General features: G+C 40.0%; 2 protein-coding genes across 2 annotated transcripts; one reads left to right on the top strand and one right to left on the bottom strand.

Annotated features, from left to right (window-relative positions):
• Positions 1-6,152: 6,152 nt before the first annotated feature.
• Positions 6,153-7,568, bottom strand: calca (calcitonin/calcitonin-related polypeptide, alpha; the record flags this gene model as incomplete). The annotated part of the gene is made up of 3 exons (XM_081393055.1): positions 6,153-6,342; positions 6,912-7,046; positions 7,483-7,568. 3 exons carry the CDS (start codon positions 7,566-7,568, stop codon positions 6,153-6,155), a joined length of 411 nt encoding a protein of 136 aa, XP_081249181.1.
• Positions 7,569-15,512: 7,944 nt separating this feature from the next.
• On the top strand, positions 15,513-20,008 carry cyp2r1 (cytochrome P450, family 2, subfamily R, polypeptide 1). Its single transcript, XM_081352807.1, has 5 exons — positions 15,513-16,045; positions 17,011-17,152; positions 17,915-18,544; positions 18,631-18,957; positions 19,046-20,008. The coding sequence occupies exons 1-5, from the start codon at positions 15,806-15,808 to the stop codon at positions 19,225-19,227; spliced, it is 1,521 nt and encodes a 506-aa protein (XP_081208933.1). The 5' UTR covers positions 15,513-15,805; the 3' UTR covers positions 19,228-20,008.
• The last annotated feature ends 3,890 nt before the right edge of the window (positions 20,009-23,898 follow it).

The raw sequence follows: 23,898 nt of genomic DNA, 5'->3' as shown, positions 1-23,898 counted from the left end.
CACGCCACTAAGAGGAGGCAGAGTTGTTGCTGAGGGGCTGAGGGAAGGCAGCAATGACTGGGTGGCAGGAGTGGCAAATGAAGAAAAACAAATTTCTGATCTGAGAAAACAAAAAAAAATCACTAGTAGTGGTTTGGAGAGGTGGTGGGAGAGGGAGATAGAAAAGGGTCAGCGGGTCAGATGAAGATGATTCAAGTTCAGTGGGATTAAAGGAGACCGGGGATCCAGCTCTGCAAAAACAAAACAGTTCAGTGAGTTCTGCCGGGACTCACTCGGTGGCGGGAGGGTGGGCGGGGCTCGCTTCCATCCCCTCCTACTCCACGAGGGGTCCCACGGCGATGGATGGTAAGGCCGGCTCACACATCTGATCAGACCTGGCCAACTCAGGCTCCGGGGTGATGTCCTGCTCGATCGCTCGAGATGGGCTAGGAACAGGAACTCCTCTACATGTTCTTCGAGGGAGCGAGTTCCCTGCTCAAGGCTAATTTAAAAAAAGCAGGATTGTCCCCGGTGGAAAAGAAAAGTAAATCCAAAATAAAAACGGGGGAAAACGCATACACAAAAAAACATGAGAAACACTCAGTGTAGCGTGGCGTAATCACATCGGGTCTTCTGTCACAAAATTTTGTTGGTAGAACACACATGAACACGGAGATGAAGATGAAGATTATAAGGCAGTCTTTAATAAATCCACTTATTGAAAGTAGCATAACACACATTCATACATAAACAAGACTCAACAACAATGAACAGAAACAAGGGAACTTAAATACACGTGCAAAGTGCAAACAAGAATGATTAGATACACACACCTGAACTGAGTGACAAAATCAAATCTGTGACCATGACAACAAACAAGACAAGAAGAAACTGTGCAAATGAAAACAAAGTCCAAACTGAGGTGACTGTGACACCTTGACAAACCAGGCCAATCAATGCGACAAGATTGAAGGTAGTTGGTCAGAGCTGCATAAAAATAATCAAGAAATTTCAGAACACCTTGTGAACTTGCATAAAAATTAATTTCTGCACATTTAAAGTTCTCAAACAGGCACTTGAATGTTCCATAGCACAACTTGAAATCAAATTTGAGCCCATTAAAACTGCAGCTAGTTCAACAGTGCTGATTTAGAGACGGCATTACACACACACACACAGAGAGAGAGAGATTTAACAATTACTAATTCTCCTGAGCATTTTCTCACAGTTTTTGAGAGGATTTATCACTCTGGCCTGAGTAGTTTTACAGCAAGAACAGATCATTAATTTAGGAATTTTGATAAGAGATTCAGATTTTGATTAGACGCTTTCCTCCCTCACAAATAAATTATGATCTTGGTCTACATTTTCCTCATTCATCTCCATGTAACCTCAATTTCACGGATTATTGATAATTGAATGCAAACTGTTTTTGAAGAGGAGGAAAGTGGGCGTCAGTTCACCGATTTCATGACAGTGTCAACCATGCAGAACTTTAGGGGAAAGCAATGAAACCAGAAACATTGTGCAGATTGGCTCATGTAACCGAGGATTTTATGTCTTATTAATAAATTCAGCTGCCTTCGGTTTGTGCTCAGGATCTGTGTAAAACCTACTCGTTTAATTTCTATTTCCCACATTTAAATTAGCAAAGAGCAACAAAAAAAGCATTCAACATTTGCTCCAACTCATCATCATAAATATATTTATTAAAAATAATAATAATAATAATAAAATATTTGTAGTAATTTGTGTGAAGTAAATAGTGTTTTTTCTTCATGCAACAAACATTTATCGTCACAGCACAGGTGTGAAGATGTCAGGTCAGCATAGTCGACAGCATAGAAACAGATTATTAATTTTGAAACAGGCTATTAATTTGTATTGTTCGATCGAGGTAGAATAGCATCTCCTATGAGAATGCAGAGTACAATCTTTTACCTGGTTTGGGGCCAAAATGCCCATTTCATCTTCCATAAACAGAGTCCACAAGAGAGTGATGTGGAAAGAATTGATTTTTTATTTTTTTTTCTCTTTGGGCTTTTCTTGTTCCACTCAGGGTGAGAGGCTTGGTAAATATCATGTTTTCTATATTCTGCCATTGATCTCATTAGCGGATGTGCGTCACTTTGCCTTCAATCAAAGCAATTGCTTTTTACAGTAAAGCGCATCCAGTAGTGACAACAAACAGAACCGCCACACACAGCTCTCCCTAATGAAAATTATTTAATTGAGATCACAAATCAATGAATTTCAAACCTAATTAAAAAAAATCCCATTAATTATAATGAAAAGATAGAAACTTCATGATATTATATATTATGTGTTGATGTTTACCGTGTTATTTGAGGAGGTCAAGTAATATGTCAAATTGTTTTGACATATACTATTAAATAGTAATTAACCAGTTGATAGTGTTGGATTCTTTTCCGTTTCATTCTAGAAATGCAGTCCTTCAATTTTAGACTGCTTAGCATTTTAGCCAGCATGTTTAAGCAGTATCTGTCATAGGTGAAGTGACTGGCTGACTGCCACACAGACGCTAAAGCACTAGCTGCTTTATTTAGCTCCATGTGTTGATGTATTTCATTTAGATCAGTCCATATTTTTTTAAGTTGGACGTACAGCGCCGGAGACTTGTAATCCATTTACTTAATGACGTCTTACTGTGGCGAAATCATCGCACTTCCTTACTCAATTATGCAGCTCAATTAAGCAAATAACTGCAGAGCTCTTTTTCTTTTACTTAAACGTACCAAAAATAACTATCCATCTGTTTTTTATTGCTGTTTAAAAAAAGCATTACTTAAAGCAATACATCTAATTTAATGCCAGGAGCTTTTTGGTAAACAATTCCCAAGTTTTGCAATTGTTGCGTTTTCTCTTCTGTTTGCATTGGGAAATATGTCAGATGTAATTGCAATGAAATTTGTACGGTGATAGGAGTAATGTAATGTAAAAGTTTGCAGATAAAGATTAATTGACTGGCTGGCTCTCAAAGAGACCCTGCCTCACCGAGGCACGAGAACTTACAATCTCTCCTTATTAGCAGAGAGGAATGGGCTGGGCAGCAGAGGCACTGCAATATGAAATGACTCACTACTACTATGATGGCATAGAGGTTAATTAACAAAGCATCTAACTGGATGGGATCCATTTGAACTGTGTGAGGACACAAGAAAGCACTTGCCGTCACGATTGTTGAGAAGGCTGTGATGGGAAACTTGGAAGAGTGGTTTTGGTGATTAGAATTAGCCCCATTTATGAGATTATATGAATGAAAATGAATCATTCACATTGTGCTCTTTTATTCTCATTTAGAAGCACATAAAATGTTATTGCTTAAATTATGAAATAGATTAAAGGTTTCAATCGCTCAAATAGATGCAGGAAAAGACGCTATATGCATTATTTAAACGTCACTCCTGCTTACAAGATGAGAGAGACATGTTTCATAGGACCTCAATGGTGTCAGTAAATATAAGGAGGATCAATTCATTCTGCAAAACGGGTCTCTGCACTCCCTCTAAATGACACCAAAAAAGGCCATTTTACTTCTATTTTGGTAGCACTTTTTCTTTACAGTACGTGCACTTTCCTAAGAGAGTACTGGGTAATAAGATAACTAAATGGGTTACGGTTAGGTTTAGGGGTAGGTTCAGGGTTAGTGCCTTGTTATTAAGCAGTTATTGCAATTACTGTAATAAGTACATAGGGAACAGGACTGTAAAATAAAGTGCTACCTCTATTTTAGGGAATTGATTTGACTGTAGACAAGTTCCCATGGGTGGTCACTGTTGGGTGACCAGCATGACAATTAAACACACTCACAAAAAAACAAAACAAAAAAACAGAATCATGACGAACGGTTCCCAGAAGGGTTTATACAGAATGGCTGCTGTCACTGTAATTTGCACAGAGGACCCAATAAAAACAAATAAAGCACGTCTCTGGGGCTACAAAACACAACGCAGTGATGCAAAGTCTTTGTTCTTACTCGAACAAGCCGTACTACTATTATTCAGATATAGAAATAAGATTTCTATTTTTTGTCTACTGTTAGATATTAGGTTTTCATTAATTAATGTTAATTGACTATGCTAGATTAACGTTGGTTTACAAATTGGATTTCTTAAATAGACACTTTCAGTAAGACCCATTTCAGTGCTCAATTGGATTATGACCTTTTAAATTGGCATTCAGAACAACTGGACAAATCAATGCTGAACCTTGATGTGGTTGTCATTTAATTCTGATTATTGTTTCAGAAATGCAAAATCGAACGTGACATGAGGGGGGCATGTGTGACACTATGCAGACCAATTACTAAAACAACCAGTCAGTCAATAAATCAAGTACCCCAAACCTTATGTATCTAAAATACATTTTAATCTTGCTCAAATTCACAATTGTTACAATTTGTAATTCAGTGGTAGTACCTCCCTCCTTTAATTCAAACATACTGTACAACAGCGGCATGTAAAGTGTGTTACATCAAGGCACAAGACACATCCATAATCAGGGAAGCCTTTTTATGAGGCGCTGCTTTAATATGATCCCCAAAATACCGTAATGTGCTGAGACACATTAAAGGAACAAGGGCCAAACCAGACTGTACATACTGAATGTGCTCTCTGCTGAGAGGAAAGAATGAAGCAATGCTCTTCCTCGGATCCAAATGAGTAGAAAAATGATCATCACCGCTTTCTCGTTTCTTTTTCTTTTTTTAAACTTATGTTGCTTTGATGAAGAGACAAAAAAATAAGCCGTTATAATGTCTGGCTGAATGGAAACGATCAGTGCTATCAACTGGAGTCCATTCAGATGAAAGTGAGGAGTTTCCATTCCCAGGGTTCATAATGAGGACATGATGGTTTCTCTTTTATTGACAGCGATCAAAGAAGAACTGTGGACGTGTAGATTGGTGACCTGTTGAAAGATTTATGTAGGATGTTATCATCATTGTATATGACACCTGCAACATAAATTCATACTGTAACTATAATATCAGCACAGTAATATGAAAAATTACGATTTTTTAAAGCTATTTTAAGTAGAATAAGGTGCAAAAAGAGGAGTACACTTCTGAAAATGCTTCTTTTTTATAATAGCTATACTTTACATTTAAAAAATAATTTTACATCATAAAATTGGTTTGTTTCAAACTTTTCAAACAGCTACAACCTTTTGTTTATTTAGGTTTAAATTAGATTATGATTATTTCAAGGTGGACTGTATCTATTATTGGTGGTGCTGTTTCAGTATGATCACATAATCATAAAATATTGTCACACGAACATTAAATATAATCATATTCGGTGACGTCAACATCATTCTAACATAAAACACGACATGCCTATAATGTCATGGCGGTACACATACTTTGACACTTGAAAAGACACGAGAGGATTCAGAACACTATTCACGTACCATTTCACAAAGACCCATTTAGTTGACTACTCCTGACTGAGCCTCCTTCGTCTGCCGAACGCCTGGGAGCCCACATTAGTGGGGACAAATTTGCTGCTTCCGATTCCCCCCGAGCGGCTCAGGAAATCTGCCAGGCGATGGGTTACACATGTGGCCGTGTTACAGGCTCTCTTCTGTGTCGTAATACTGGAGGGGTAAAAAAAGAATGGGAATTGAACTATTCATTTAAAAGAAATAAAGCAACATATTAAAAGACTTTATAAATTGATTAGAAATGTACATCATTTATGCATTAAATATATTTAACAAAAAACATAAAAATGTCAGCAGTAATATATCTTACCTAAAATGTGTACTTAAGCCTGATTATATGGAATTAATCACATAAGAATGCTCGTTCATTTCTGAACCTTTAACAAACAACAGGCAAAGAAGATCTCCTTCTAAAAATATCTTTATTAGATCAAGAACAAAGTCAAATCACACAAGACAGGAATTTTGCTGTGGGTTAAAAAAAGCTTGTCGTTACGCCCTGTCTACCAATGAGAGATTCTATTTATGAATCAGTTATATAACCCAAATAGATCCAGTGACTATATGGAATTAGTGGAACAGAGTCTGTCTGAGATTTGTTACTCTGCCAAAGAAAGTAGAAAAAAATGTTCTTTCAAGTCAATCAGGCAAGCAAACTTCCACATGCACTTGCATATCAGGGCCAAGCACGGGTTTACAGCCGCTGCCGATTAGACACGGTTGAGCGCCTCTCCGTATCCAGCCAACACATCACTCTCTTCCAGGCTGCGCTTCTTGCCCGGTGTACCCGCTCCAACATTGGTGCGTGGATACGTCTGCAGTTTGTGCAGCTCCTGGGACAGTTTCCCCAGCACGCAAGTGCTGAGGCTGGAGCAGCGCTTGGACACGGCTCTACCCAGGCTGTGAGGAAAAAGACCACATGCAGAGAAACTCATAGACACTTAGACATGCAGGATACATTCACATACAGGATAGACATGATGACAGGATGCATGTTGACATGCTTCCTCGCACGGCTATCATTATGGTCTCGTAAAATAAATCATGCTTCAGTAATTCATTTCTGACGCACTTTTCATGTCTTTACTTGAGCATATCATGCAGGCATTTCCTCACATGTTTTCAGATCATGCTTCCATCCATGCCGTTTGATATCCTCGTTTTCATGCATTAAGAGCAAACAGGCATTTACACACGGTCAATCTCTCGTAAATCTAAAGTTTCATGCAGAGAATAAACTGGCAGAGAACTCTAAAGCCTTCCCCACTTCTTAACAGAAATTCATCACATACCTGTCATTTACAACAAGTACAAGTACACTTGACATTAAGGAGGTATTGCTCTCATGTTGGAGGCATTTCGGGCTTACTTTCTTGAATATGAGAGAAACAAATCAGTGCACACTCGCTAAAGTATTCAACAGATTGCGTTTGGAATGATTCGAGAAATAGACACTATGGGATTTGTACCTGTTTTCCTCAGTAGCTTGTTGTTCCATGTCCTCTTCGGTCATCTGCATGAATTCTTTGACAATTGCGTGAAGCAATCTTCTCGCTTCGTAGTCAGTAAGCGTAGTTCGATCTGGTGATGATTCCAGTGCAGGCCTGCAACGCAATGTCTTCGTGATGATCATGTCTTACAGGACTACACAAATGGTTTGTGTGAGGTGTCCTCTTTTTTTTTATGATAAAAGCACTTTTTGCTTGGTACATCAAATCCTAAACATAATCAAAACAATCTGCTAAGAGTATAGCACTTAAAAGCTGTCCAGTTGCCAAGTTAAGATTTATCGCCCGATCAATACTGTCGTAAGCAGAGTGGGTTTGGCCGGGATTCATCTGATGTAATCAAAAGACTGATAGTCCATGATGCCGCAACCTCTAATGAAAACATATGCTCCCTTGCCTTCGTCCGAATGACTTTACCAAAGCACCCATTTCACTTGTAAATATATTTAGCCAATTTGAGGAATTATCAAAGGAAAAACACTGGCCTTCAAGCATTTATCAACATGTCAATATGTTTCTAATAGAACCTTACCTGGCAGGAGCCGCATTAGAGCTGTACATCTGACAAATAATCAGTGCATAGGCAACAAGGAAAGCGGAGATCTTCAACATAACCATGGTCCCCTGCAGTGAAACATTTCATCATTAAATAGTTTAAGAACAGACCGAAAATGATGAGGGGAAAAAATGTCATGGTCAAGCCATCACTGGTTAAAAAGATGAAAATAAGCACCCTCTTTAAAGTATCATTGAGCTAAAAAAAACTAAAATAATATTATTTGGAAAGTTATCCACACATTCTCCTATTTGCTGCAGAAGAATCAGAGCTTGTGTGGTTGGTGCAGACGTCTCCTGTCAGGCGCTATGCTATAACTGCAGCATTAAAGATATTAGCCTCGTGATTTCCCTTCCAGCAGGACCCTGTGCATTAGTGTAATGAACTGCTGTCTCTGCACCCACAGCCAGGTCTAAGTAGCCGTCCAATTCTCCTTGAAAAAAAAAATCCATCGAGCATGCCTCTCTGTGCAACTACAGAGCCAAAGAGTAATGCATATACCATTAAGCTCTTCCTAACATTTTATTTTATTATTTACACACATCTATGGTACAGTATATTGAGATTTGTAAAAAGCATGGCACATTTATTATGTGTCAAGCCAAAAATAGTTGTTACTTACCTTGAGATGTTCAGCTTCGTGCAACTGATAGAGTATAGAAAAGAGTCGTCCCAAAATAGAGGGAATATTTCAACTTGATGAAATTTTGAGTCTGTTGCATTAAGCTACAATACACCTGCCTATATACCCACCATGTGGGTCTCACTACTGACAGCGTGGGTGTTTAATGATTCTCTGACAGCCAACCAGAGCTCACTGCTCCCTCATCCAACCAATCAGAGTGTCTTCGGGCTTCTGGAAAATGATAAAGAGTGTGTCACACTAATGACGTCATTCTTCAATCACAAACTGCTCCATTCACAAAAATTCACCAGTGATCAGCAAAATTCAATATCGTTTTTTAAAAAAAGTAAGGGAACTATTTAAAGAAAGTCTGATCTGTTTTTCTGTTGTGATAATTTTTAGTACCAACCTAATCTATCGTATCTCTTCAACTCTCGTATCTGTCCGTCCGTCTGTCTATCTATCTATCTATCTATCTATCTATCTATCTATCTATCTATCTATCTATCTATCTATCTATCTATCTATCTATCTATCTATCTATCTATCTATCTATCTATCTATCTATCTATCTATCACACCATTGTGTCCACATGTGATATGGCTCTATCACACATATAAAGTTGGTATGAGACTTCTGTCATAATGCTGCTTTATTTTTCAATTATAATTTTCTAAAATTCTACTTTTGATAATTGTTTAGAAAACCTTGTGTAAAGCACATACACAAAACTATTTTAAGAGAGGAAAAAAACAAAAACAAATGGATTATGTGTGACATTTTCGTAAATCCGTTTCAAATGACGTGCCAGACTAATGTTGATGGCAGAAAACAAACTTGAATACCCTTTAACCGTGTATCCTGTAATAATGCGTGTGATCAATTGCAACATTGCTCTTGTCCTTATTTGGGTTTCCGTGATGATGTGACCCTTTGTCAGAATCAAAGAGGTTACGTCCATAACAAGCCTTCTATCTCAGTCCCAATTACAGAAGTCTTTGTCTTGAGGCATCATCTGACTCCTCTTCTTTATTGGTTAAGGCCTAATAAACCATTTCCACTAAGAGACAGTGTTTGCGTCACATAGGAACCCCATTAGTCTGGATGAGCCTTTTAGTGTTATCGAACCCAAAGCTGCGCCAATGACGGAATCAGTAAATCTGGGCAATGTGACAGGACCACGGACCCATGCTATGGACGCAAACTACACTTGCACGCGTGATGAACTCCAGCCTAATGAAGGGTCATTTCCGCTAGTGGAACACTTTGCTGAGACGTACCCACGTCCATAGTTCAGTGAGTAAGCAAACAAAGTCGAGAGTTCTCCTTTCCTGCATGAAACTTTGGAGTCAATACTGTAACCTTTTCAAATTTGGTCATGCTTTCATCACTCACTCCAGCCAGCCTTCTGTAAGTTATTTCAGAAGACAGATAATCATTTAGTTTTGAAGCAGACAATGTCCTTTTAGATTATGTTTGCTCATGGGCTGCATCTGCCTATGCACCTACGTATGTGAGACATCCTTCAGAGTTCATTTGAGGAACGGCATCAGTTATCATGGTGCAGGAGACGTCCGACACAGCTTGTTTGATCTGCGTGACTGTTTAAACACCTGCAGACGGAACGGAGCAGGGATTAAGTGTGATTTGTAATGACTCTGAGAGGAAAACTAAACACAATCCATAACCCTCTCTGAGACAATGAGTAGCACTAAATGGTCAGTGAGGAGCCAGCACAGTTCATCCTTAGACATTAAGGAAATGAGATTTAATCACTGAGTGTTGCTTATCAATCAACCCTCCTTAGCGAGTTCATCATAATCTCGTCTGTGTGCTTTATTAATCACACACCATCCTTTTATTTAGGCTACATTAACAACCAATGGCATCATCTGACTGGGATTGGCACGGTACCAAGTCACCATGGACTAACAAAAATAATGACTGAGACTGCTTACTGTATGTGCAACACTACAAAAAAAATGTTTGTGAAATCTGAAACTAATTACGTTTTTAGCCTTGTCTTTTGCTAAAATCACAGCAAAGGATTTCTTTTCATAATATGCCGTTGCTCCTCTGAGGCCTCAAATTCCTTTTATTGATTCATTTATGTTGACTGACTTTTCCCTCAGCTATACCAAATCCATAATTAGAAGTGTTTCTTATGGGAGGATATATTGAATGTTCTAGATGTCCTCATTATATATCACAAACACTGCAGTCTTTGAACAGAATCCCCTGAGACCTGCTGGATGTATCTATCAATACCGATGGAAGGGCTCAAACTTCATAGATAATAAGGCCCAAAGACACCATGTAATAGAGCATCAACAATGTGGAAAATCACATTTCTACTGAGAAAACCAGGAGGATTTATGATCAAATTAGTAGCCTATGACGGCTATAGTTAACATGCTGATACTTCATTCACTTATCCTTTAAAATGATAAAAACATGCAGAGGTTGGTATGATTCCTGTTTTGTGGAAAGACATATGCTTTGCTTTCTTTTCAAACCTATTATTTTCTCAAGACAGCATTTCCCACTATACACAGTTTATAAATACAAGCTCATGCAATTTTTATAGGCTGCAATTAAGATAAAAGGGTTATGCCATTCTGCAGGCACTATTAGCTTTTTTTATGAGGCACTGTTTATTGATAACATATACATAAGACTATTTATTAATTTATTTGTTCATTTTATTTTTTGTTCAATGGTGATTGTTGTGCACAATTTGAAATGGAAATGTTCTGTACTGTCTTGAATTCAACTGTTGGTTCTAAAAAAAAGCAATTAATATGAAAGCAATTTCCTAATTAAATATGAGTAATAGCCTACATTACAATAGTTATGACAAACTGAGTTTTAAATATTAAAAGATTCTGCAGTACATAGCCCCTGATAATATTATTTAGGCTAACCCTTTACATGCTTTTTGAATGTGTGCAGTGGTGCAGAAGCATAATGCTTTTGTTTAAATAATACACTAACATCACCATACGGGTAATAAAAACGATCACAATTCATATGTGTTCTGATTAATTAAACTGGGTGCTTTTGTATACTCCTATGGTAACTTGATAAACGTGCTGCGAACTTGCAGGTCTTACTTAAAATAGCAGGAAAAAATGCTGACATGAGTGGAGGGTAAGTTAACGTTAGTTTCAAACCATAAGGTCAAAGTTTGTACAAATCCTACAGTGCAAACGTGTCTGACCCGAAAACTGTTTTTACTTGGTTAGCAAAGCACACTTGTCATGAAAAAAAAGCAAAAAGTATTCTGGGCCAGGCTGACCTTTTTAATTTATTTTTAAAACGATCGTAAATTTTTAACTCTATGTCGAATTCTTCGGAACTTCAGCCAAACTCATATGGTAAGTTAAGTGACTCAAAGAATTTAAAGTAGGCTTCGTGATATTTCGTTCGTGAACGAATTAGTGTTTTTGAATAAATAATTCACTTTACCTTCTAACTGACTCATATTTTGCGCTCACTTCAAATCTCTGACTCTGCCTTTTGAAATAAATATTAAGTGACTGGTTTCCTGTCTTCAAAGTTTATAACGACAAACAACTTGACCGTTGACTTTGTAAAAGCATTAGCAGACTGACTGACTGACTGACTGTTAGTCAGGTCCCAAAATAGATAAATAGCCCTGGATAAGATGCAGTAGGCATTTTTGAGGAAAAGTACTTCAAGTGTTGTTTCTATATGATTTTTAGGTGCTGAATCCATTTCTGCCGTATAACAAGTTGTAAACATCACTGTTTTGTCATAAACAATAAAAACAAAATGGCTGCCAAAAAAAAAAGTTTTAATGCATTTATTACAGTTTAAACATTAAACATTAGAACTAAAACTATGCATTCTCAGAATATTTAAACATGTAAACAATGAAAAAACAACATTAACATGAAAGGGATAGTTTTTAATGGCTGCTGGAATTATGCCAAGGAACACTAGGAAGCATATATCAGTGGAAATATGCAATTATGCCCAGCCCGAAGGGGGGGGACTTGGAATACACATGACCCCAGGGGGCTGCATATTGAGAATCACTGGGGTGTCCAGCTGCAGGTGGAATATTTCAAACCCAGGGGTGGCAAGGTAGCTTGCCGAGGGAAAGACACATGCTCAGAGAGGCTTACAGTGGACTACACACGTGGGGGTCGCCCAGAGGCCGTGTTAGGTGTCGCCCAGCCTGCAGATCTACATGTGTCTGTTAGCGAGGCGCCATGCGCTAGAGCCCAAGAGGATGCCACACTCCGGGTGGAGCAGGCTGTCACATCAAGGGGGCATGGTCGACCTTGCTGCTGATAAGCCAAAGCAATGGCGTCCACTATCCAGTGAGACAACCTTTGCTTGGAGAGAGCCTTTCCCTTCAGCTTCCCACCATGACAGACAAAGAGCTGGTCTGAAGTCCTGAAACAATGCATCCTGTCTACGTAAGCATGGAGGGTGCGTACTGGACAGAGCAGTGCCAAGGCTGGGTCTGCATCCTCCAAGGGCAGCGCTTGCAGGTTCACCACCTGGTCTCGAAAGGGTGTGGTGGGAACCTTGGGCACATATCCAGGCCGGGGTCTCAGGATCACGTAAGAGTTAGCCGGTCCAAATTCCAGGCACGCTTCGTCACCCGAAAATGCCTGCAGGTCCCCTACCCTCTTGATGGAGGCCAATGCAACCAGGAGCACTGTCTTCATTGACAGGAACTTAAGCTCCACTGATTGCAAAGGCTCAAAGGGAGCACTCTGCAGAGCAGTTAAAACCACAGAGAGGTCCCAAGAGGGAACGAGAGGAGGGCGAGGAGGATTCAGTCTCCTCGCTCCTCTCAGGAAACTGATGATCAGGTCGTGCTTTCCAATGCACTTACCATCAACTGCATCATGATGTGTGGCAATAGCGGCACCATACACTTTCAGGGTGGAGGGAGACAACCTTCGCTCCAACCCTTCTTGCAAGAAGGAAAGCACGACACTGATCGGGCCTTTCGTGGGTTCTTTAAGTTTAGAAGAACACCAGTTGACAAAGAGGTTCCACTTCAACGCATAGGCATGTCTCGTGGACGATGCTCTAGTCTAGCGGAAGTGATGGTAGCCACCACCGCTGGTGGTAGGGTACTCAAACCTGCCTCGTCCCGTCCAGGAACCACACATGGAGGTTTCAAAGATCGGGACGAGGGTGCCATAGGGTGCCCCGTCCCTGAGAAAGCAGGTTCTTTCTCAGAGGAATTGGCCAGGGAGGTGCTGTCGCGAAGAGTACTAGTTCTTGGAACCAGGTGCGGTTGAGCCAATACGGGGCAACCAAAATTACCTGCTCCTCGTCCTCCCTGATCTTGCGCAAAGTCTACGTAAGAAGGCTCACTGGGGGAAAACGCATACTTGCGGAGGCCCCGCGGCCAGCTGTGCGCCAGTGCATCCGTGCCGAGCGTGCCCTCGGTCAGAGAATAAAACAGGTCACAGTGGCAAGAGTCGTGGGAGGCAAACAGATCTACCTGTGCGTCCCCGAACTGATCCCAAATCAGATGAACCGACTGGGGATGGAGTCCCCATTCTCCAGCGAGAGGCCGAAACCGAGACATATCAGCTGCACGGTTCAGGTCTCCCGGGATATAAATGGCTGGAAGCGACCTCAGATGCTTCTGACTCAATATGAGGAGGTGGCAGGCGAGTTGCGACATACGGCGGGAGCGCAGACCACCTTGTCGGTTGATGTACGCTACTGTGGCGGTATTGTCTGATTGGACTAATACGTGCTGACCCCTGAGCAACGCACAGAAGCGGTGCAGGGTGAGACGTACAGCCAGCAACTCGAGGCAATTGACATGCCAAAGGCGCTGGGGTCTTGTCCAGGAGCCTGCGGCAGCATGTCCATTGCACATGGCGCCCTAGCCCATTATGGAGGCATCTGTTGATACAACAACATGCCAGGAAACTCGTTCTATGGGCACTCCAGCCCATAGAAAACTGAGGTTCGTCCACGGGGTGAAGGTCTGACGGCAGTCACTGGGACTCGGAGCGTGCCGTGTTGCCATGCCCACCTCGGGACTTGATCGCGAAGCCAAAGCTGAAGCGGTCTCATATGAAGCAAGCCGAGCGACGTTACTGCGGCTGCGGATGCCATATGCCCCAGGAGCCTCTGAAATAGTTTCAGTGGAACCGCACTCTTGCCCTCGAACTGACGAAGGCAAATTAGCAGTGACTGCGCGCGCACGCTCATAAGCTGCACGCACATGGCGACCGAGTCGATTTCCATACCGAGAAAAGAGATCCTCTGCACGGAGCAGAGTTTGCTCTTCTCCCAGTTGACCCGAAGGCCCAGACAAGCTAGGTGCCGCAGCACTAGGTCCCTGTGTTCGCAAACCTTGTCTCGAGAGTGAGCTAGGATCAGCCAGTCGTCGAGAGGAACAAGGGCTGCCTCGACAACCTTTGTGAAGACGCGAAGAGACAGGGCTAGCCCGAAAGGGAGAACCGCGCACTGGTATGCCTGCCCCTCGAATTATATATATATATATATATATATATATATATATATATATATATATATATATATATATATATATATATACTGGTATGCCTCATTTGCATATGTAAACATGACATTTCAGAAAACTTGTAATACAAAAAATGTCTGTCTCTATGTAAGTGAAAAACTGGAAAGGTTTTATGGTGATATCTATAACTTAAATTTTTTACCCTATCCACCTGTAGTGTTTTGGCTGTGAATAATGCACCTATTGTTTCAATGACAATTACAAGAAAATGGGACCCTTATTTCAATGTTATACGGTGGATCCTTATTCAGGAGACATTGAACTTTCTAAAAATGTGGTATAACAACTTTTCCTCAAAAATGCCTACAGGGTTACACAATCTTGAAGATTCGGACCTGACTATGTTGCACCGTACGAGCAAATAGCATTCGAGTGCGAGCTGTGAAGGAGCATCTCTCATTGGTAGGAAGGAACTACTGAACGGACACGCCCCCTCCATTGAATGGAACCCGTTGCCACGGGTAGTTTTAGTAGTCCGCAAAGTAGGTAAAAGATAGGCATGTGTTGTATCTCCTAATGCTAACACCTTTTCTTCATTTTTAAGTAGACTTGTAGGCAAACACTTTCCGTCGTCTGCTCTTTAATGAATCGATTCAGGAAATGGTCAACTTATTACATACAAACATACTCTAGCCTGTCAGTCACAACCTACGGGCGCTACGATGTAACCGCAAAAAGGGGCACTGAATGAATAAATGAACGAGTCTTTTTTTAATGAACAGATTCAAAAGATTCGATGAATTAGTCACTAGTTCAAAGAAGAGAAGGGGTTTCCACTGCAAAGTCCTTTTTTGGCTTACATGGGTGGGCGTGGCCGTTTATATGTTGCAAGTTTCTCCAATACAAAGAAAAGCCCGCTTGGAAACGTACTTGTGAACATCTGCCCTAATGAAAAGAAATGTGCCTGAATTCTCGCCAATCAATAGTTCTGACCACCGTTTAATCAAACACAATGCAAGTTAATCCAAAGCGCTCTTTCCGCCAGCCAATCTTAGGCTTTAAGAGGCGGGGGATATAGAGCAACATGTGCAAGATGATCTAATACACTGTCTGACAGAGAACGGAGCTCCAGAAACTTTTCAGAAAGCACAGATTATCCCAAAGTGTTTAAGTATCTAAAATGGTATCGATTAAACGGTTGACATCTCTGCTCTCTGTGTCTTGGGAGCAAACGCTCATTTGTTTGGGCAGTTTGTTCATTACAGTCTTCATTTTGCTGGTGATTTGCCAGCTCGTAAAGCAGCGGAGACCCCGAGGGTTTCCCCCTGGACCGACACCTTTACCCCTGATAGGGAATATTCTGTCCCTGGCCACCGAGCCTCACGTCTACATGAAGAGGCAGAGTGAAATCCATGGACAGGTACGGATGACACTTACTCTCAGTCCTCAATTTTTCTTATTTACTTGCACATGATCAAGTAACATACTGTAGACTTGTGAAATTGGCTGCTTTTAACTTTTAAAGTTTTTGCTAATTTTTGTTGTTGTCACCACTTGTATGGATTTTCTTTTTAAAAAGTTATTTTAAGCCACTTAATAATAATAATTATGCATAATATTGTAATGCATCTTACTGTCTTGTAATCAATGTAACTGTCTACAATGGAAGCGTCCCTTGCGGCGCGTCGCCATGCGCCTTGAGTTTCTTTGTTTGACTCGCGCTGCAGAGCTACTCCTCTAGCCACACAATATATATATATATATATATATATATATATATATATATATATATATATATTATTATGCTATTGATACTAAATTAATCATTTCTAATTATTATTTATTATTATTTAATAATAAATAATTATGGTCCCACTTTATATTAGGTGTCTAACTACTATTGTAAAAAATAATAAATGTTTTGTGCAATGTTGGCTACTTATTGTGGCAAAATACTTTTTCTCTAATTGCAGAGATTAATTACAGATGCAGTTGCATGCAGGCATTTTTATTATTTTCATTATAATTATTATATTATTATTTCGACAGTTATACTCTCATTTTACTGTTGCTGATGTCCCTCGTTGAGCTCACAGATGATTGGTCCGTGTTAGTGAATTGGAGCGTTCTAGTCTTGACGCGCCGCGTCGTGAGAAGTGTATTTGAAAGGAACAAAAGAGTGTTGCATTTAGTGTTGCATTTTTGGCAGAGCGCTAAAGCACTCAGTTTTGTATAATGGCCAAGACATGCTGAGTCAGCATCCCTAATTCGTTTTCTTCACCGTATCCACGAGGGTGAATGTAGTCCTCTAATTATACTCCGTTCATTAGTAGAAATATGTTTGGCATTGGAGTGGATTAATGAATATTGCCCTTTATTATCCAGATTTTCAGTCTAGACCTGGGAGGAATCTCGACTGTTATTCTAAATGGTTATGATGCCATCAAAGAATGCCTGTATCATCAAAGTGAGGTTTTTGCAGACCGCCCATCCCTCCCTTTATTTCAAAAGATGACAAAAATGGGAGGTAAGTGGTTTCTTATAGAATCATTTATTTTAGAATCACTGCTGTAAAATCTAGATAGTTAAAAATTCCCAAAGTGAAAATTATGACGAAAGACGACATTATGTCCTTCTAAACTTGTAAGCAGTTCTCTTTTTTTTTTCAATGGAAGAAACAAAAGGAGATTTAAAAAAATCATCATAAACTATAAACTTTTACAGTATACTCTTGTCTTCTCAAGCCACAGGATTGCTTTGTGTGATAGACAGACCGAAATAAGTCATTAATCACTGACGCTTTATATGATAACAAGCTGCAGTAGTTCAAACATTTTTATCTGTGCAGCAGTCATGGGACTTCAGAATAAAGCATATTTTATGGACTAGTTTAATTGTGTGTTTTTTCTTCCTTTGTCCATAACAGTCATGGTCACTATGAAATGTCTGGGAAAGAAAAAAATCTCCAATTGATTTAAACAGAAAATATAAGGGAAGTTAATGAAACGATTTTTCATTTTTAGTGAAGTACTCTTTCAAATATTTGGGTGATTCAGAGAAAAGGCTCTGGCACGGTTATGTATGTCAGAGTTGGGGCAATAACTAGAGAAGAGCGGACAGTCACACACGAGGTTATCACATAATCAGTATTGCAATTCTTGTAAACTGTGTTTAACCCACAAGACTGCTGTTTGGCTAATAATCTCTGGTTAAACATACAGAAAGTTTATCAGATGAACTTTCTTTGTTTCCATTTTTAAGCCAACCGCATTGTTTATTCTCCGTCTAGGACTTCTGAACTGCAAATATGGTCGAGGCTGGATTGAACACCACAAACTGGCTGTGAACTGCTTCCGCTACTTTGGCAGTGGTCAGCGAATGTTTGAGAGGATTTCTGAGGAGTGTGTGTTTTTTCTGGATGCCATTGACAAGCACCAGGGGAAGCCCTTTAACACCAAGCATCTCGTCACCAATGCCGTCTCCAACATCACCAACCTCATTATCTTCGGCCAGCGTTTCACCTACGACGATGGTGATTTTCAGCACATGATTGAGATCTTCAGTGAGAATGTGGAGCTGGCTGCCAGTGGCTGGGCTTTCTTGTACAACGCCTTCCCCTGGATGGAGTACGTGCCATTCGGGAAGCATCAAAAGCTGTTTCGCAATGCCAACAAGGTGTACAACTTCCTTCTGCAAATCATCAATCGCTTCTCACAGGGCAGGATTCCGCAGTCGCCGCAACATTACATCGATGCCTACTTGGACGAAATGGAACAGAGCACCACCGATAAAGCGACATCTTTTTCTCAAGATAATCTCATTTTCTCTGTTGGAGAACTCATCATCGCAGGCACAGAGACCACCACAAATTGCCTGCGCTGGGCTATGCTCTACATGGCTCTATATCCCAGGATACAAGGTTGGTGCCCGGTGCCCACGAAGCAGTTCTCGTTTACAACATTTTAATGTCGTTGCACTAATGGCGTTATGTTTTTTTCTGTGCAGAAAAGGTCCAAATGGAGATCGATTGCGTCCTGAACGGCAGACCACCTGCTCTTGAAGACAAGCAGAGGATGCCATATGTGGAGGCAGTGCTGCATGAAGTCTTGCGCCTTTGCAATGTCGTCCCACTGGGCATCTTCCGCGCTACGACTCAAGATGCAGTGGTGCGTGGCTACACTATCCCCAAGGGCACCATGGTCATCACTAACTTGTACTCGGTGCACTTTGATGAGAAGTACTGGAGCGACCCATCCATCTTCTGCCCAGAGCGCTTCCTTGACTGTAATGGCAAATTTGTCCGGCATGAAGCATTTCTCCCCTTCTCAATAGGTAAACTGCAGATATTTAGGAAATCAGTAAATCTAAAAGCTTGTCACGTTATTCTTCATTCTTACGTATCCACTTTGATGGTCTTTAGGTAAGCGGCACTGTCTGGGAGAGCAGTTGGCCAGGCTGGAGATGTTCTTATTCTTCACCACATTGCTCCAGAGGTTCAACCTTCAGTTCCCCAAAGGCTTTATTCCAGATCTCTCTCCGAAACTGGGCATGACCCTTCAGCCTCGGCCATACGCCATATGTGCCATCAGGAGACAGCAGTAAAACTTCCCCCGTGAGCTCTAGAACACATGCTCTCACCTCAGGGGATGCTTCCAAGAAACGCAAATGTTAGAGCAGTTCCCCATCTTAAATTCCATCAGGTTTTTCAATGGGGAATATTGACCTCTGATATTGACTTGTTAAATTCTCTGAACGTGTCCTTTAAAGTTTCAAAGAACCCAGCCTGAGAGTGATAAGAGTACTGTTACAGAACACATGGCGTGGAGAGCAAAGAATGAGCACGTGTGTTACCAAATGAGTACGTATATGAAGGTATCAAGATATAGTGTAGCTTGTATCTTTGATAGCTTCGAAAAAGTGTACTGTGTAACCAACCGAACATTGTGCTTGTTAATATGAGAGGAGCTATTGTGTCAATGATTGACAGGGTTTACCTCTATAATGGTTTAGAGGTCTGTCTTTTTCAGCATTCCTTGAACCATTTCTGGAGTTGGGTAAGTGAGAGGAGAACAGCTGCCTTTCCCAGAAAGTGACTCCTGACTCCTGTTGGTTTAATGCCAAATAACAGTTCTGCAATAATAACGGCCCTGTCCCTATAGTTCATCTCAGTGGAAAGAGATTATCAAGAAACTTGAGCTGCAATATAAGAGGAAAAAATGGTGCTATTGTGAAAAGCTGACTCCAATATACATTTTATAGTACAAGATCATTTTGGATTTTACCTCACATTTTAACTAGTTTTTGTGATTATGATAAAAATGAAATGAAACAAAACCTTACAAACTTGTATAAATAAACACAAAATTAACCTTTGTTACGCGAGTTGTGTTTTAATGCTGATCCCAAGCTCTTTTTTTTTCTGCCTGCGGCCTCTCTTTCAACTGTGCTGGAATTTTCCGAAGCCAAGTTATACACCATATAAACCAAGCTGAAATGACTCATGTAGTTCTGTGAATTTATAAATCTAGCACACTTCAAAAAATGAATGGTTTTCAATGGCAGTTCCTAACTATCTTCACTTTGACAGTAGTCTTTGTTAATTGTGAACCTACAGTATGCAATACATGTAGCTTTTTTTTTTGTATATATATATATATTTTTTTTTTTTTCTCATGCAGTGCCTTTCGAATCCCCATGTTGTCACAGTAAAAACATTTACAGGCCAAATAATCTTTCCAGTCTGTGTTATTACTTACACAAACTGCACAGGACCGGAAATTCAATTAAAAACTGAGAGTGACGGGTAGGGGCAGCGCTGCTATGGGTAAGCTGTCACAGTGATTCTGTCATCTGAAGAGATAAGGCTGGCCTTTCATACGACCTACACTTGGGGACTCATCATCTGCTGACTGTCATCTTACAGGCAGTTCCTCCCATGAGAACACTTGGGCTTTCATCTGAGCACTAAGAAATAAGCAGCAACCTGCAGCTAGACGATGCTCAGTAGCACACACAGATAATGTCAAAACATGTTGCGTCATTGAGATAATAACGAAGGGCGAAGACACTTTGCTTGTGTCTGGACTCCTCTTAATAGGTGAAAGGTCATGTTCAATGCTTGCTCATTCACTGTGGTGGTGTGATTAAAACACTTTATTTGTACCTGGATAATGTGGTTTGCAAACGTTTTATGATTTTACTATTAATGACACCAGGGGTTTTCAAACATTTTGATGACAAGGGCCCCCAAATATTTTGATCATCTTGGAGCCCCGTTCCTGAAATATTAAGGTTGTTTTATATTTTCCATGTATACAAAAAACACAGAGGAAAATATCATGTGACGTCATAAAAACAAGTAAATACTTTCCGGATCTTTTTTTATTTATTTATTAACAGCACTACTTTTTTTGGTAGTTTTGTGGGGAAAAAAAATCCCCATAAAAATTACATTTACAGAGACATACATATAATATTCAAAAGTTTAGGGTCCGTTTTTGTGTGTGTGTGAAAGAAATTAATCCTTCAGGAAGGATGCATTAAATTGATCAAAAGTGACAGTAAAGATATTTATAATGTCACAAAATATTTCAATTTCAAATAAATGCTGATCTTTATTGAACTTTCTATTCATCAAAGAATCCTCAAAAAAAAAAAAATATATATATATATATATATAAATGGTAAGTGGTGAGAAATATTTCTTGAGCACCAAATCAGCATATTAAAATGATTTTTGAAGGATCATGTGACACTGGAGACTAGAGTAATCGTTGCTGAAAAACATTATATATTGTAATGTTTCACATTATTACGGGTTTTACTGTATATTTGATCAAATGAATGCAGCCTTGGTGAGCACAAGTCTTAAAAATGACACTTAAAAATTAGTGCTGTCAATAAATTTCATTAATATCTTCAGTGCACATATTAACTTTGGTAGCCCTAAAATACATTTTGTGAGTCATTTTTTCTTGTTTTTGCAGGCCTTTAAGCACTCCCCCTCTCGTGGTCCCTGGACCCCAGTTTGAAAACCCCTGACTTAAAGCAATCAAGTACACATCCGCTCCCATGCATAAACAGAAAAAAAAACCCAATATGACACAGACAGACAGAAATCAATTGAGAGTAGAACTATTGTTCAGGGATGGTGCTTTTATGACAGCTATAAATAATAACAAAAAAGTCAATTCTCCCCCACAACCCTGAAAAGGCTGAATGGTTAAATCGGACATTGCTATCTAAATGCTACATAAAAAAGTAAATGCCATCATAAAGGTACTGATGACAGGAACGTCGGAGGTTACTGTGTTGCGACAGATGCCCCACAGTGAGATACCACAGTCCGCTTTGACGGTCGAGCAAGTGGTCAACACGAGGGGATGGTGGTGCTGTGACGCTCTGAACTGCCGGGGGGGTTGTTGGGTGGTACAAACTGAGCCACTTTTAAGTCCCAGATCGAAGAAATTATGAACACACAGTCGAGAGAGAGAGAGAGATCGAGAGAGAGAGAGAGAGAGAGAGAGAGAGAGAGAGAGAGAGAGAGAGAGAGAGAGAGAGAGAGAGAGAGAGAGAGAGAGAGAGAGAGAGAGAGAGAGAGAGAGAGAGAGAGAGAGAGAGAGAGAGAGAGAGAGAGAGAGAGAGAGAGAGAGAGAGAGAACCACAAGCTGCTTTGGGTGCGCACAAGCCCCCAACACAGAACACACCCTGAGCACAGGCCAAAAAAAGTGACTAATGAACAAACCCACAAATGGAGACAGAGACATTTAGGCATCCGGCATCGCTGATACAAGCTCGGCGAGCTTTGGAAATAAGGGGCGTTCGGCAAAGAGTGGTTATGGGCAGGAACAAAAGACAGTGCACCCAAAATAAACAACTAACAAACTGAAAAACACAACACCCAAACACATCCACATCTGTAAATAGCATTAGATTTTTTTAAAAACTCCTGAAACAAGATGATAATTACATGGTCTCAATGTACAATATATGTCAGCTGTATGTAGAAAACAGACGCATTGTTGATTAATTAAAAAATATATAATATAATATAATATATATATTTATATATGCAAGTATTCTTTCTGTGCAGAGGTTAAACACTTGTTTGGTAGTAAAATGTGCACATTTATATCTTTTTTTTTTACTCTTAAATATACTAGCTTGATTTACACTGCCTACTTGAGAACTTTCCTCTACAGAGACAAAATGAGTTTTGTCGAGATGAGGCAGACCGAGAGAGAAAGAGACCCGGAGCCGGTTAGTCTCCACCTCTCCGTCCTCCCCTCATTATTCTAGTGGAATGCCTAGAGTTCTTGCTTCAGACAAAAAAATATAGAACTTTTAGTATTAAACCTGCCTAATGGTGAAGAATAAGAAAATACGAAAGAAAGAAAAAAGTACAGCTTTCAAGGTGAAACCCTGGATTACTTGAAAATGGACAAACTGGCCAGATTATGCATTTGGCAATAATTAGAGTAAGTACAAGCATGTGTCCGTATGTTCAAATAATGCCAAATGTGAAGTAACCCCAAAGCATTGTTTAGTCTACGACTTGCGTGCTTAGTCAAACATTTTGTTTTCAGAAACAGTCCTTATTCTTATCATTGGGTCTTTGGAAATAATAAACATGGATAAATCGGTCTGGAGCAGGTGATAAGGACGGGGGTTAATATCCAGGACACTACACTTTGAGGGAGCATCTCTTTTTGTTAATGACTTTCAAGTTATTCATACAAAAAATAGAAAAAATTTTCTGTCCCGCCTCTGAAAAGAATGCTCGACATGCAAGTTGAAATTGCAGAATTAAATTTTCGCAAAAAACAAGGATCGATCCTTCACATGAATCCTGAGTAACCGTGAAAAAATATATATATATTTAAACGTAAAAAAGGAGAAACGTCCCTTCATTTGAACAGCATTCCTGTCCCATTTGCTATGCTTTTAAACACAGACGGACTTTACAGATAAGATTCAACGATTGGCAACTCAGCGTTCCTGAAGAGGACAAGGTGGGGAATAACACACAACAAATGAAATGAAAGAATGAAAACTACCTTACAAACAACAAAGGCAAACAAAAAAAAAAATGCAGGAAAGTGATCAACATGAATAAAAAGCATCCAAAACGATGCAGAAGTCAGGTCATTTTTCAGTCAAAAATGTCAGCATTTCCACTTGTCCTAGTGACTCTGTTCAGTAATACAGTGTTTTATGTCGCCAGCATGAATTGGGGACTGCACATACAGTGCAGGATACATAGCCCATTTTCTG

Source organism: Scardinius erythrophthalmus (genome assembly GCF_964197995.2).
Source record: "Scardinius erythrophthalmus genome assembly, chromosome: 2".
In the NCBI taxonomy this organism is placed as follows: domain Eukaryota; kingdom Metazoa; phylum Chordata; class Actinopteri; order Cypriniformes; family Leuciscidae; genus Scardinius; species Scardinius erythrophthalmus.
The sequence above is the reverse complement of the archived record's forward strand: the minus strand, read 5'-3'. Positions and strand labels throughout refer to the sequence as shown.